The 14,917-nt window shown below is 37.1% G+C and overlaps 1 protein-coding gene across 1 annotated transcript; it reads right to left on the bottom strand.

Annotated features, from left to right (window-relative positions):
• Positions 1-450: 450 nt before the first annotated feature.
• LOC120154596 (acyl-CoA-binding domain-containing protein 4-like) lies at positions 451-14,537 on the bottom strand. The gene is made up of 14 exons (XM_039166292.1): positions 14,323-14,537; positions 13,116-13,259; positions 12,853-12,930; positions 12,658-12,777; positions 12,456-12,522; positions 12,260-12,321; positions 11,956-12,095; positions 11,746-11,872; positions 9,095-9,209; positions 8,934-9,022; positions 1,591-1,674; positions 1,152-1,472; positions 961-1,020; positions 451-850 (listed from the first exon to the last, which is right to left on the bottom strand). The coding sequence occupies exons 2-14, from the start codon at positions 13,230-13,232 to the stop codon at positions 686-688; spliced, it is 1,545 nt and encodes a 514-aa protein (XP_039022223.1). The 5' UTR covers positions 13,233-13,259; positions 14,323-14,537; the 3' UTR covers positions 451-685.
• Between the last annotated feature and the right edge of the window lie 380 nt (positions 14,538-14,917).

The raw sequence follows: 14,917 nt of genomic DNA, 5'->3' as shown, positions 1-14,917 counted from the left end.
TATATATCATTACTGTACCAAACTTGATATAAATATAAAATACATTAACTACTATTATTATATGACAAAATAAACAAACACCAGGGGGGGGGGGGGTTAACGAATTGCAGAAAAACCAGGATGATGCAAATTGTCAGGGTTTATAACGGCCCATGATAATACAAGGCAAAGTAAGTTTACTGGCAATCATCAATGTAAGATTTCCCTCGTTTTTTTTTTCTTTATTTTTTTTTAAAAAGAAAATTCTCAGAAAAAAGAATACAAAGATGCTATTGAAATCGCAAGAACATATACTTCGTTTTCTGGAAAAGATGTGGATTTTGTAAATGTATGGTCACAAGGGGCAACGAAATTTGTAGTATGCAAGAGATTCCTTAGATGTGCAGGACAATGTATAATCGGATATGCAAAACAAAATAAGGAACTAGCTGTCAATAAAATGACCTCGAGCCCACGAAAACTATAATTTGAACAAATTCAGAATCTATTTCCTCCACAAAATTTTAATGGTCAAAATCGAAACTCGGAAGCTCACAAACACTTATTAAGAAAACTACCGTAACACGTGTAAACGGTGTGCATCATCTACTCTGATACCACTTGGGTTGGAACTTGCCTAGTCATTACTTCATTGATACCGGAGCAACTCTAGTACGATCCTTTTGTATCAAACAACATGGAACTTCTATGTGCCTCCGGCTATCCACCGCCAAACACCACCCGAACCTTCCTGCTGGGCAGATGAAAGCTCCATCTCCTCCATTGCAGACTTTTGTCTCCCAAGTATTTGCACTTTGTTTTCTACGGTCTTTAATGAATCCAACATCTTTTGTAGTTCTACAATTTGAGTCTGGATATATAACCCTATGTCAGATCTCGAGCCCGAGAAGTTGAAAAAAGAATACTCAACACGCTAAAATGAAATCATAAAGATATGAGAACATGAAAAAGTTGACAAACTTCAAGTTTAAAGCATCTTGATCTCTCTGATATCAGCTGACCTTGGACAGATTGGAATTCCTGCTCAACAACAAGAAATTAAATACAGCAAAAACTCTAAACCGATTGTCAATCATCTGTGTTACTTGGAATTCGGTGTAGTCAGAGCAACATAATTGACAATGACTTTTTTAGTCACTTCAAGAGCATACCTTCGATAATTCAGTATGATTGCTTCTTAATTCATCAATCTTCTCCCTCATCCTAGTGTTTTCGACCCTGACTTCCTCAATCGATGACTCCAATGCCTTCTTCTCTTCTTTAATTGCATCAAGTTCAATACTGATATCCTTTTGAGGAACAATCTTTTCAACTCCATTGAAGTTCAGATCTATTATTTGTGGGAATTCCAATTTTTCGGACTTCGCCAATGCATATGCAGCAGTAACAGAAGCCGCTGCTGCAGCCGCTGCAGGGGACTGGAAAATCTTCGGATGAGATAAGTCCCTTGGTTTGAGTTTCATAACAAAAACCTATCAACAGAAAACCATTATAATATCAAGGAAAAGGTAAAATGATGCATAAAGGCATATAGATCAGCATGGGCACTTCAAGAAAGTGATTTTGTATAAACTACTGTTTAACAAATACCTCCTTATTATATTGCCCATTGTACCCACCAAAGGCAACCAAATACTTCTCCCCATCAATTACAACCGAGCAAATACTTGAGCCCTGCATTTTAAATGACGATTAAATCAGATCACTCATAGAAAGTCTAAAATGTTCCCTACCAAAATTCAGTCATAAAGTCGGATCTTTATATTAGAAATTGAAGCACGAGACATAAAATGTTGGTTAAATTGCAAACATATGCTTATTTGACAATGATAAATTAATGTTTCCTACGAAAATTCATTCATAAACAAATTCAGGTCATTTAGATTAGAAATTGAAGCATAAGACAAAATACTGGATAAACTGCAAATATATGCCTCTTTGACAATGTTCATGAAAACAATAATTAGATGATATTTTTTTTATAGGAATAGTAGGCCTCAATAAAACCCCCTTCGTGATTAACGGAACTTAAAAATAGCTCCTTAATCCGCACAAGGAGGAAAAGAGTGCCCTAGGATTTCATTAACCTCAAATATAACAAAGTAATACAAACTAATCTCCCTCAAGAGATACAAAACCAGAAAGAAACAGCCCTTAACATAACATAATTCAACCAATACCAGCCTTAGCTAGGACATCCGCCTCTATATTGGCTGTCCTACTAACCAAACTAATAAAACCTTCATAAACACTAAGCTTTTGAATAATGTCTTTAACAATATGAACATAAACAACAGGACAAGAGACCACATCCTTAACCCAGCCAACTGCCACCTTACTATCACTCTCAATAATCAATCTATCTTTAAACCTATGACGAATAGATTCATAAAAATCTAAACCCTTTAGGATAGCCTTCAATTCCATTAAAGTTGGGGGCCCTGGACCAACAGGCTCTTTGAAGGAGCAAGAATCGAACCAGACATGTCTTTCAAAATACCACCTAAACCACTCCTCTTCCAATCACTCGAAGTAGCCGCATCCACATTAAGTTTAACAAAACCCTTTGGAGGAGGGGCCCAAGGAAACATGGTTGAAATCTGATTCGAATGGGACGAGTAGGAGTCCACTAAGGAAGGGTCAGCAATAAGATCATCCTTGGAAATAGTATTATGAGTTTCCTTAGCTAGAAACCATGAAGCAAGCCTGCACCTTGCTAGAAAGAAAATCTCTGCTCGATCAAGCTTCCCTCCTTCAAACACTATAAAATTCATGGTCTTCCAAATTGTCCATAAAACAGCTCCAGGGATAAATGACCAGATAAGAGAGTTGGTCTTCGAGTCATTCCAAGCCAATAGGAATCTTTTAGCATCTGCATGAAAAACAGACTGAAAATTCCAATAGCCTAAGAATTTCATCCAAATTGGCCAAACAACCGAACATGAAAAAAATAAATGCGAAGAAGACTTCTTCTAGATTACAAAAAGAACACAAAATATCATTTATGCCCTGAACACCTCTCTTAACCAGAGCTGTCTTCACTGCCAACTTCTTTAAGATAACTTGCCAAAGAAAAGTCTCTACTCTTGGAGGCAACAGACCCCTCCAAACAATAGACTTCCAAAATTTAGCTTCCTCCGAATCGGGAGAACCCGAATAAGATAGATTGACACATGATTTCACAGTGAAAACCCCTTCTCCAGTCCCCTTCCAAAACAGTCCATCAGCAGCATCAGCAGAAATAGAAAAATCAGAGATCACAGCCATCAAATTTGCTCATTGCTCAAATTCCCAGTCATTCAACTCTCTCCTCAGCTGAACGTTCCAAAACCAACCCCCTGAACTGAACTCCCCAAACTGAAATAATCTTCCTGCTTTATTCACTGCAATAGAAAAATAGTCTAGGGAACAATACCATCAAAGGATGATCCATTGCCCAATTGTCTTGCCAAAACCGAATGTTCCTCCCATTGCCAATTTTATAGCTATATTTACCTCTGATACTACAGCCCAACGAATCAGCTTTATAATGATTACTCACCATATCTCTCCACAACCAAGAAAATTTAGGAGAAACTTTACTGTCGAACTGCATCAAGGAAGGGTCCAATTTATATTTGATGCAAAACATTTCCCTCCAAACTGCCTCCCTCTCAATAGCAAACCTCCAAGCCCACTTTTCCAAAAGTGCCCTATTCACCACATTTAAATTAGGAACCCCCAAGCCTCCTTCAATTTTTGGTTTACAAACGTCGGACCAGCTTACCCAATGGATCTTCTTTTTCCCATCTCCACCACCCCATAAAAAATTTGACATAATAGAATTTAGAGTCTTGTAAACTGAAGCTGGAACCTTGAACATTGACAAAAAGTATATAGGGAGTGAGCTTAGGACTGATTTAATTAGAACTAGCCCGCCTGCCAGTGACAGAGAGGAGCCTTTCCAGCCCGCTAACCTCTTATTAAAGCTTTGAACCACTGGATCCCATAGAATGTTAGAGTTCCTATGTGGACCTAGAGGAAGTCCCAAATATTCTGAGGGAAAAGAGCCCACTGAACATCCAATCATAGCTGCCCAATCCTTAATTTTCTCTTCCTTTAAGTTCACCCCAAATAATTTACACTTCTTTAAATTCAGCTGAAGACCAGAAATAATCTCAAACACCCGAAGCACCCTCTTTACATTCAAGATCTGTTTTTTCGACGCACCACAGAACATAATAAGGTCGTCAGCAAATTGCAAATGAGTTAAATTAAAATTCCTCTCCTCTTTTCTAATGACCAAACCCGAAAAAAGCCCTCCTGAGACAGCCTTCAGTATTAATAGATTCAAGAGTTCCCCAACTATATTGAACAACAATGGAGACAAGGAACAGCCCTGCCGAAGACCCTTCGCCATTGGAATTTCCTCGGTAGGAACCCCGTTCACCAAAACTGAAACAGTTGCTGATGTGATACATTTCGAAATCCAACCTATCCATCTAGAACCAAAGCCCATTTCCTTCATTATTCTGAACAAAATAGGCCAGTCAAGAGTATCATATGCCTTCTTGAAATCAGCCTTAAAAACACAACCTTTTAAACCATTCTTCCTCCAAAAGTCAATCCCTTCATTGGCTATAAGAGAACAGTCCAGGATTTACCGACCAGGGATAAAAGCGAATTGATTTGGACTGATCAAATCTGAAATGCAGCTCCTAAGTCTTCTTGACAGACATTTAGAGAGCATCTTATACAATCCACCAACTAAGCTTATAGGTCTAAAATCGTCCAGACCACCAATGTTTGAAATCTTAGGAATAAGAGTGATGAATGTGTGATTTACTCCATGTTCCCATTCCTTCCCCAAGTAAAAATTATGAAATAATTTCATAATATCTACCTTAAGGACCTGCCAAAACTTCTTGAAAAATCCCAGATTAAAGCCATCAGGACCTGGAGCTTTGTTACTACCACAAGACTTCACAACATCCCAAACTTCCTCCTCAGAAAACTCCTGCTCTAAGAATTGATTCTGCTCCAAATAAATTCTGGGAAAATCCAGATTCAAATCATCAATTTCTAACGTAGTTCGTTCATTATAGATCTTAAAAAAATACTCTTTAACTATGGCCTTAATTGCAGTTGGATCTTCAACTGTTTCCCCTTTGAAATTTAGAGCAAGTAGAGCATTCCTTTTATTCCTAATCGTAGCACAAGTATGGAAGTATTTAGTATTGCGATCCCCATCTTCAATCCAATTAGTTCTCGAGTACTGAAACCAGATCTGCTCCTGAATCTTGTGAAGCTTCCACAATTTTGCTCTAAAATTTTTCAACTGTTAATACCTCACTGTCGACAACACCTTGCTTCTGTTGAATATCATCCTCTATCAACGAAATTTTCTTCTCTAACTCAGAAATCAAAGCTCTTGGATACTTATCTCTGTTTCCAGACCACTTCTTAATTGCATGTTTGGTGTTCCTCATCAGACTAAAAACGTATGCCTTCTTCTGACTATCCTTACCACTCTGAATAGAAGAAACAACCAGATCCTCAAAACCCTCCTCATCCATCAAATAATTGAATAATCTAAACGGTTTTCTACCCCAGTCCACTCCTTTATTCTCCAGAACTATAGCGTTATGATCTGACAAAGATCTTGGTAGAAGAGACTGCAAAATGCCCGAAAACAACTCTAGAAAGCGACAATCAACCAAAAAACGGTCCAATCTTACAAAAGTGGGAATCTCTTGGTTATTACACCAAGTGAACCTACCCCCATTCATAGGGAGATCAATCAAGCCCGTATGATGAATGAACTCATTAAAGATCTCCATTGAACTCCTACTTTAACCCCTTCCCATTTTCTCATCTTCTTGTAAATAGACATTGAAATCCCCTCCCACACAAACGGGATAATTCTGTCCACTAAGAAAACTGCTTAATTCTTCAAAAAAACCAGATTTCTCCTCCTCCACTGTTGGACCGTAAACATTGATGAAACCACACCTAGAATTATTACTCCGAAATTTACCGAAAGTAGCTATAAATCTCCTGCTAATAAACTGACTCTCCAGCTCAAAAACATTGTCATCCCAACAACACAACAGGCCCCCCGCTGATCCAACTGAAGGAGATTCCAAAACTCCTTTTAGCTTATTAATTCCACTTCTCCTAAAAAAAGACCTAAATTTCTCAGTCTTAGTTTCTTGCAGCCAAAGAAAAGTAGGATTAAAGTTGGTGACTAAATTCTGAACAGCCCTCTTTTTTTCGTTTTTTCCCAAGCCCCTAACATTCCATGAACATATTACTAACTTTGTCATCTTCATAAAAGGAAATAGGTACAGACACAACCCTCAATCAGCCAAACCTTTATTAACCCCTTTCACGCCTTTCTCTAAAGCTATGATTTTTTCCAAAAAGGCTTCTTTCCCTTCCTTAAAAGACACCCAAAAGCTTGCTAACCTCCCAAGTTTCTACCGCTTCTTTCAATAGAATCGAAAAAGCTGAGGAGGATGTTGTATCAATGCTCACCTGGTCAAGGGCTTCTCGATACAGGATCCTTTTAGTTCTTCTCTTCCTTTTGATCAACAAACCAGATTTGGACCTTAAGCAATCACCCTCTGAAAAGTAACCTTCAATCTCCCTCTCTACGCTCCCACCCCCAGATCCATTGTCAAGACGAGGAAAAAGACTCCCATCAACAATGTGCTCTTCTGATAAACAGAGCTGATTTTTAGTACTGAAATCAACATCTAGCTCCCTCTGCTTAACTATGGTACCCCCTGTTTCAGACGAGATGTTCAACAAATCCCCATACCAGTATCTTCTTTCCCTCGACCTGTTGTATACCCTTTTGCAACTGCTCAAACTTCTAGTTTCCAGCACATTACTCTCTGTTGTGCACTTTCTTCTAGAGCGATGTAACTGCCTCCCCCTTGAGTTGAATCCTAAATTAGTTGAAACCAGTTCCATCGGTCTTAAGTTTTCTTCTTCGGGCTCTATTTCTGCACTAAATGGCTTCTCTACAATTGGGCTCGTCTCCAATACATTGGACACTCCCCTGTTTTTTCCTGATAAATGAAGGTTTTCAACCAATTCCCCAAACTTATTAATTGTAAAAGCTGGCCCAGAAATGAAACCCGAAAATTATTTTGACCCAGACTGCCCAGAGTCTTCAGAATGGGCCTTAGATCCATCAACCGAATAATTTTGACTTCTAATCCCCAAACCTGCATACTCACCAACTTTAAAATTCCCAACAGTCTGACTTTTTGACAGACCACTTTTAATAACTTTCCTATCTAAGGAAAGTCTTGCTAGCTATCTGTCCTCACTAGCTCCTCCAGAAACACGAAACACTCCCTGGTCAATCCAATTGTCCACTGACAGACGATTTTTCCCTGCTGCGCAAGTCTCACCTTCCACATGAACTGACAACAATTTGTCTTCATCCTTCTCAGACATACTCTCTTCAAAAAATATCTCGTCGGAATCCTCCACCGGAAAATTACTGAAAAACGAACTAGAATACTCACTAGCTGATCCAATCTTGATACTTACTTTGAATGATCTTCCATACGATCCAAGAGTAATCACCTCTGGAACATCAAAGGGACTTTCCACCTTCAATAAAATTCTTGCCATTGTGAGGTCTTCTCTTTTCCTTGTACTATCATGAATATCTACCACACTGCCCCATCTACCAGCCAACTTCTCAAAGAAGGGTTCATTCCAGCATAATAAAGGAACCCCTTTTAATTCTGCCATGCAAAAGGCCATTGGTACCCCGGTTTCATTCAGTAAAGGTTCCACTCGCTCAAACCACTGTTTTAAAACCTCTTCCTTTTTGCTCCATAACTCCGACATCTCCTCATGAGATTTAAGAACTATCACACAAGAATTCCAGACGTAGCCCCATCTAGCAATTTGAACATCATAGCCTTCTTTTAATAATGCATTCCGAATGAACTCAACTTGAAAAGAGTATTTGATAATCCCTGTTAACGACCTCTGCACCCAGTTGGCACTTTCTGATGGAATATGCATCTCAAATATATTTTCCTTGACATTCCTCCTCTGAATATCCTCAGACAATAGATCATTATTCCCCCTTCTATTCCCATTAGACAACAGAGCGTCCCTATAAGTTCTATCATCCCTTCTGCTTCTATTAATGTTTTCTCTTTCTCTTGATTTTGAAGATTCTGCATTAATCTGACCAGCAACCTTGTTTGAAGAAGAAAGCACCACCCTTGACCTTGAACGTTCATCCTTAAATCTGGCAGGACTAACTGAGATCTTCCTTCCATCAATCACAACCCCGTTAAGCTCATCAACAGCCCTCTTCAAATCTTCCTCCCTCTTAAAATGAACAAAAGCAAAAGTGAAAAATCTGTATTTTGGATTTCTAGTTTGCTTGGGAATAAAAACTCTCATAACAGGACCATGGACTAAGAATAATTCCCTAAGCGTACGACGGGAGACCCTTCTACTAAGATTGTCGATAAACGCCGACCAACACTCATCGGGAACTGACTTTCCTTTCAAATTCTCTCTCTTTACGTTTTTCTCTCTCTCACTATTCATCATTCCAGAATTATAGCTAGACTTATAATTAGATGATATTTCAGTCTGATAGAACATCAACAAGCCAGTTGAAGGTTATCATGGAGCTCAATTCACATGATTAGTAACACAATGAACTGGGCAAGATAAAAACCATAAAATTCACTTTCAGGAGCATGGAGTGACACTAGTGGAAACACCCCATGTTCAATATGGAGATCCAGCTTTCCTCAGCTTTGAGATAGTGGTATGGACCATCACCAAAAGTTATTTTAAAAGGGAGAAAAACTAAATCCACAACCAAATTCCAAAGAAAAAAAATTATCCAAGTAGAAGTTTAGAAGTCACATGTATACACTTGAATTAAAGCATAGAAAAGTAACCTCACTAGCAAGTGGATGCCTCTCCTTTAAAGTTGTCAAAGTGGACCAAACTAACTTGGACATATTTAAGGCAAGAGTCTCCGGGCAACCTATATAAAAAACACGAATTAACACATGAAATCCCAGCATAAATAAGATTTTGCATGAAAGATCATACCAACCGTTGTTGTTATCTCCACCACCAACGATATAGAACATTTCATCAACGGAAATACCGGCATGACCAGCCCTAGGACTCACCAAATCACCCTGAACTTGTGGTTGGGACCACTCCATCTGCATGGTAATTAAAGTCCAACCCCCAAATTAATTATACCATTCAGACAACGTAAGCATAAAAGTACTATGGTATCAGAGTTACTGCACATCTAGCTTATTATCACTATGAAGTCTGCTTCACGTTCTGCAGTTCATATTTCTCTAGGAAGGAAAGAATGATCAAATTAGAATCGGTAGTAATTGCCAAGAAAGACATTATTGTAGGAATTATAGAAATGAGCTGTCAAGAGATTCTGTAATTATTTTCTGTTTTCAATCCCTTATTTCAAGGGATTACATCTCCTAGGATTAGTATCTTTCCTAACTTAAGAGTTTCCTAGTTTAGAGGCATAATTTGTATATAAATATGTAATATATTTCTACTGAAAGTAAGCAAGAATAAAATAATAGACTTGTCTGTTTCCTACAGTCTGTTTTCTACACTACAGTCTGTTTTCTTTCTACAGTCTGTTTTCTTTCTACAGTCTGTTTTCTACAATACAGTCTGTTTTCTACATGGTATCAGGTTAGAGCGATCAATTCGATTTCCGCTTCTCTTTAAATCAATTTCTGTTCAACTCTATTTTTTTTCATGGCTAATCGGGATCCCTTAGCATCCGAAATCACTTCCCAGACCAGCCCCTCTCAATCTGTTTTTCAGATTTCAGATTTTCAGTGCAGCAGAGACAAAATCGCCTCTGGTGTGAACATTGAAGAAACCAGGCCATATGATAGATCAATGTTGGAAGCTGTACGGAAAACTAGCCGACTAGCAGCACACACGGTCCAGGTTTAAAAAGGAGGCCCATATTCCCTCTCAAGATGATTCCTCAAGCAGTTTTAGCAAGAAACAGATAGAGGAGCTGCAACAGATTTTGAGCAGTATGACAGCCAAGCCTACCAATGTGACTTATACTGCTATTGATGGAAATAATCCATATGCTTTCTCGGTACAATGGATAATAGACTCGGGTGCATCAGATCATATGACAGGAAATATTAATCTCGATACAGAAGCATACTCGGTGAGCATTGTCAGCCAACATATGAGTGATCCTCGAGAAGAACATTTGGAAGTTGTTAACAGAATTCTAAGGTTCTTGAAGTTTACCCCAGGAGCTGGACTTATATTTAGAAAAAATCAAGACAGAACAGTGAAGGTTTATACGGATGCAAGCTGGGGAGGTGAATTAACTGATAGAAGGTCAACTAGTGGCTATTGTGCCTACGTTTGGGGTAATTTGGTGACTTGGAGAAGTAAGAAACAAGTCGTTGTCTCTCGAAGTAGTGCTGAGCCAGAGTTTAGAGCAATGGCTCTCGGATATGAAGGAATGGATTAAAAGACTGCTCACAGAACTGGACTTAGATGACAAGAAGAATTTTGAGATTTTTAGTGACAGTCAATCAGCTATGAGTATAGCAAAAAAACCCAGTACAGCATGATAGAACGAAACACATTGAGATAGACAGACATTTTATTTACGAGAAGGTCAACAATGGAGTTGCACAACTACAGTACATTCCGACGAAGAAACAACTTGCAGATATCTTCACCAAAGCCCTTCCACGAGTGACTTTTGATGAGCTGTCATTCAAACTGGGTATATACAACATATATACACCAGTTTGAGGGGGAGTGTAGGAATTATAGAAATGAGCTGTCAAGAGATTCTATAATTATTTTCTGTTTTCAATCCCTTATTTCAAGAGATTACATCTCCTAGGATTAGTATCTTTCCTAACTTAGAGTTTCCTATTTTAGAGGCATAATTTGTATATAAATATGTAATATGTTTCTACTGAAAATAAGCAAGAATAAAATAGCAGACTTGTCTGTTTCCTACAGTCTTTTTTCTACAATACAGTTTGTTTTCTTTCTACAGTCTGTTTTCTACAATTATGTCTATACATAATTCATTATTTTGGATGAAACGTAATGGTAAGAGAATCTCAAGTTATTTTATTTTATGATGAAGAAAAGATACTTTGTTTCTCAGACTCAAGTGTATCATACAAACGTATGTGCCTAAAACAGTTGTGTTTAATTTTTGCCAAGATTTCCATGTATTTAGAGAGTCCTCAAGAAATCATATAGACATATACCCGTACCGATGTCCAGATATCCATCAAACACAGGTATTGGACTCACATATTTCAAGAAAGATGATGAGTCTGAGCAACATAAGGTCAAGTGATGGGAGCAATACTTGTATGAAAAAAGTTTTCACATGCATTGTGCAATTTACATAGACTGTCTAACAAGTTTAGGCTGGAGCCAGCTAAATGGAGAATGTTGGGGAGGCCTTGGAAGAGTTCTTAGTGCCTCACAAAGTACAACTTCAACAAGTACAACTTCAACAAGTACAAATGAGAATAAGCACTCATCTATACTATTTTTAACTATGCCAAAATAACACTGATAAGCCTTTCCACACACTATGAATCAGGGGAAAATATGAGCACTTACTATAGAAAGAAAAAAAATGACATTCAACTCGTACCCAAAAAGTAATTAGAAAAAATGCAAAGCCACAGAAAGGATTCCAAAACTTACAGTCTGCAAGTCCAATACATGAAGATCATTGAAGAATAATGAATGAGAACAACCGCCAAAAATCAAAAGGTAGCGCTCTGAGTGCACTGCAGCTGAGTGATCATATCTTGGAGCTGGGGGTGTCTGCCTATCAAAATACAAGGAAGTGATGCAGGCTACTTTTAAACTTTTGAAGAATAATCAGCATTTAAAATCAGAAAAGATGTTTACGTTGCCTCGACTGCAAACCAAATCATTGTCTGTAGATCAAGAACATGTACATCATTAAGCAATTTCCTGCTCCTGTCTTCTCCACCAAAAACTATCAGCTTAGAACCCACCAGTGTGACAGAATGACCCCCACGTGCTACCTGGAACATATAACACAACAAACCAGCAAGTGAAATGAACTCTACACATACCAAGGAACATATAACTTAAAACTATAGATCAATTAAGAACAAAATAAACGAGAAAGCAGAGAGAAAAGGAAAACTGTAAAATATATTAATACAAGCTGTAAAAAGAGAGTTACCGGAATTTTTCCAAAGGTCTCCATGACACCACATACATGAGTCTCCAGATTGATGAAATGCACTACATGTGCATCAACTATTTTTATTAGACTCCAAACAATGTAAAAATGTTTGTTTGTCACAAACCATTAAACAAAATACTGGATTCATAAACTTCTGCTGTAACTGTACCAAATGACCCACAGAAATACAAACCTATCATTGCATCAGAAGATTTCTTAGAATTCCCACCAAGAAGAAGTAGTTTATTTTCCCACTTAATCTGAAACAAAATATATAAATAAATAATTGATTCAAGTGCTTATTCAAAATTGCATTGAACCACAGCATAAGTACGAGGAGTTTATTTAGGGAAAAAAGAATCATATCTATTGGGGTGGTGTAACAAAAGTCATACCATACTGTGATCTGAAATGCCTGGAAGAACTTCCTGTAAGCCATTGTCCTCTGATTTATCATCACTAGGCTCAATATTCAGTTTCAGACTAGACCATGTCAAACTTCTAAGATCAAATACCTGCAAAATCAGCCAAAGAGCACATTACAGACAATTAAGCACTTAATATGTAAGAATGAGGTCATGTAACAAAACCTGAATATCAGAAAGGTATCGACCATTACGACTGCCTCCAGTGATATATAGTTTCTCATCAGCCACTGCTGCAGCATGCTACATTGATAAGCAAACAATAACATGATAAGAAACCTAGCCCCATTGTAATAGAAAAATTCATAAATGGATAGCAGCCCTATTAACGATTAACAACATGATCAAACATCCCAAATGAGACATATACATAAAGTGACACAGCCAATATGATATTGTGCAAGCTTCACAAGAACAAAGCAAAATACCTTGTACCGAGCTGATGGACGTGCACCAGAAACCGGGAGTTTAACCCACTGCTCGTGGGCCAAATCTGAAGGCCAACTACTGATATCCATGTCTGCTTTAATTTCTTCTGCTCTCATAAGAGTTGTTTGTCTATCAGTGAAGTTCTTCAATTGCAAAATATAAACAATCAAGAAATGCACAATTTGTAACTCATTAGTTTTCAGAAAAAGCTAGTCGAGTTGAGCTTAAGCATGATAGAATTTTATATCCTCTATGTATAAATTGGTGTGACAGCATAAAAATGCAAACGAAAAAAAATTCTAGAGCAATTTTAAAACCCACTTTTTCCCCTTGCTTCAAGATCTAAACAAGACATCAATATTAGATTCTTGAGACAAGAGAGAGACACAGAGTTTTAAATATTGTACACACTGTTGTTTAGTCCAGTAAAAAAATGGATTTGCAGAAATTTATCAAGAATGAAACTCGTACATTTTTAATTCAAAAAGTAAAAGGGCATTAAACCAATAAATATGAACTTAAAGGGAATTAAAATATTTCATTACCACAACGTAACCTCTTTAATATATAGCTTATACATATAGATAACAATAGCTACTGATTAACTCACAAAAAGCATTTTAGTGGGATATTAAATTTGTCAAATTTAACTTAATTATCTACTAGGAAACAAAAATATAATACTGAAAACATTAACATATGATAATTATGCTTGTCCAAGAACAATTTGATCAAAACAATTCTTGAAATTCTTCAACTGAATTCTATCCATTAACTCACGATACTATTTGAAATCAAACAACCTAAAGTTTCTAAGGCAAAAAAAAAAAAGCAGAAAATTGTTGTTCCTGAACTCCAATAAAATTAAAAAATAATGGCCAATGCTAAATTACATGCTCGTTTGAAATTCAGCTATAATTCGACAATTCAGTGTGGTAGCAGAGAAAAGGCAGGAAAATCGACAAATAGTAGTAATTCACATCTCTTAGTTCAGGTTCATCTGATAAAACTTGTTTGACTAAATCAAGTCAACACTCTCCCACTTCCTTGGGAACAAACAAAATTCAAATTGCTTCCATTTTCTTAGCAACCAAACAGAGTTCACCAAATTCCGCATTCCTACCAGAGATCTAAAGCATTAATTTACAAATTCGAATAAAAATCTAAAGCATAAAATGCTTAAAACGAAAGAAACAATAAAATTACCTGAATTATGCAAAATTAAACGGAGAAATGGATCGGAGAAGATATTTAGGTATATGAGAATGGAGGACGGAGGGGAAATGTGGGGCGAGATCAGACGATGTTGATTATGCGATAAGACGAAAAATCGAACAGCAACCGTTGAGATCTAAATCTCTGAGTCCCGGGTGAAGAGATACTTTTATTTTCTGCTTTTCTGTGCAAACGTGTAATTTTGTGCAGACAAAAAAAAAACCGTAAACCTCGAGGTCATCTCTTCAAAACCTATAAATGGGCTTTTTTTTTAACCCGAATATAACCGTGAACACAAGAAGGCTTATTCAAACACTTAAAAAACTCGAATCTAAACCAAGTAGGATTTAAAAACATCTGATTTTCCCAAAATCCATATTGTTTAGAAATATGTAAATGGTTTTCAGAACAGGATCTGTTAGCGAATCGGTTATATTATCAGTTCATTGATTTAACTGATTGAATCGGTTTGATCGGTTGGAAGAATCAGACGACGTCATAATTATTTAAAAAATTAAATAAAAATACTAAAAATATTTAATAAAAAATAATTTTTTATATCATAAGTCATATTCAAAGCAAGTCA

This window comes from Hibiscus syriacus, unplaced genomic scaffold, assembly GCF_006381635.1.
Source record: "Hibiscus syriacus cultivar Baekdansim isolate YM2019G1 unplaced genomic scaffold, ASM638163v2 tig00111132_pilon, whole genome shotgun sequence".
Lineage (NCBI taxonomy): Eukaryota > Viridiplantae > Streptophyta > Magnoliopsida > Malvales > Malvaceae > Hibiscus > Hibiscus syriacus.
This window is presented reverse-complemented; position numbering and strand designations above follow the sequence as displayed.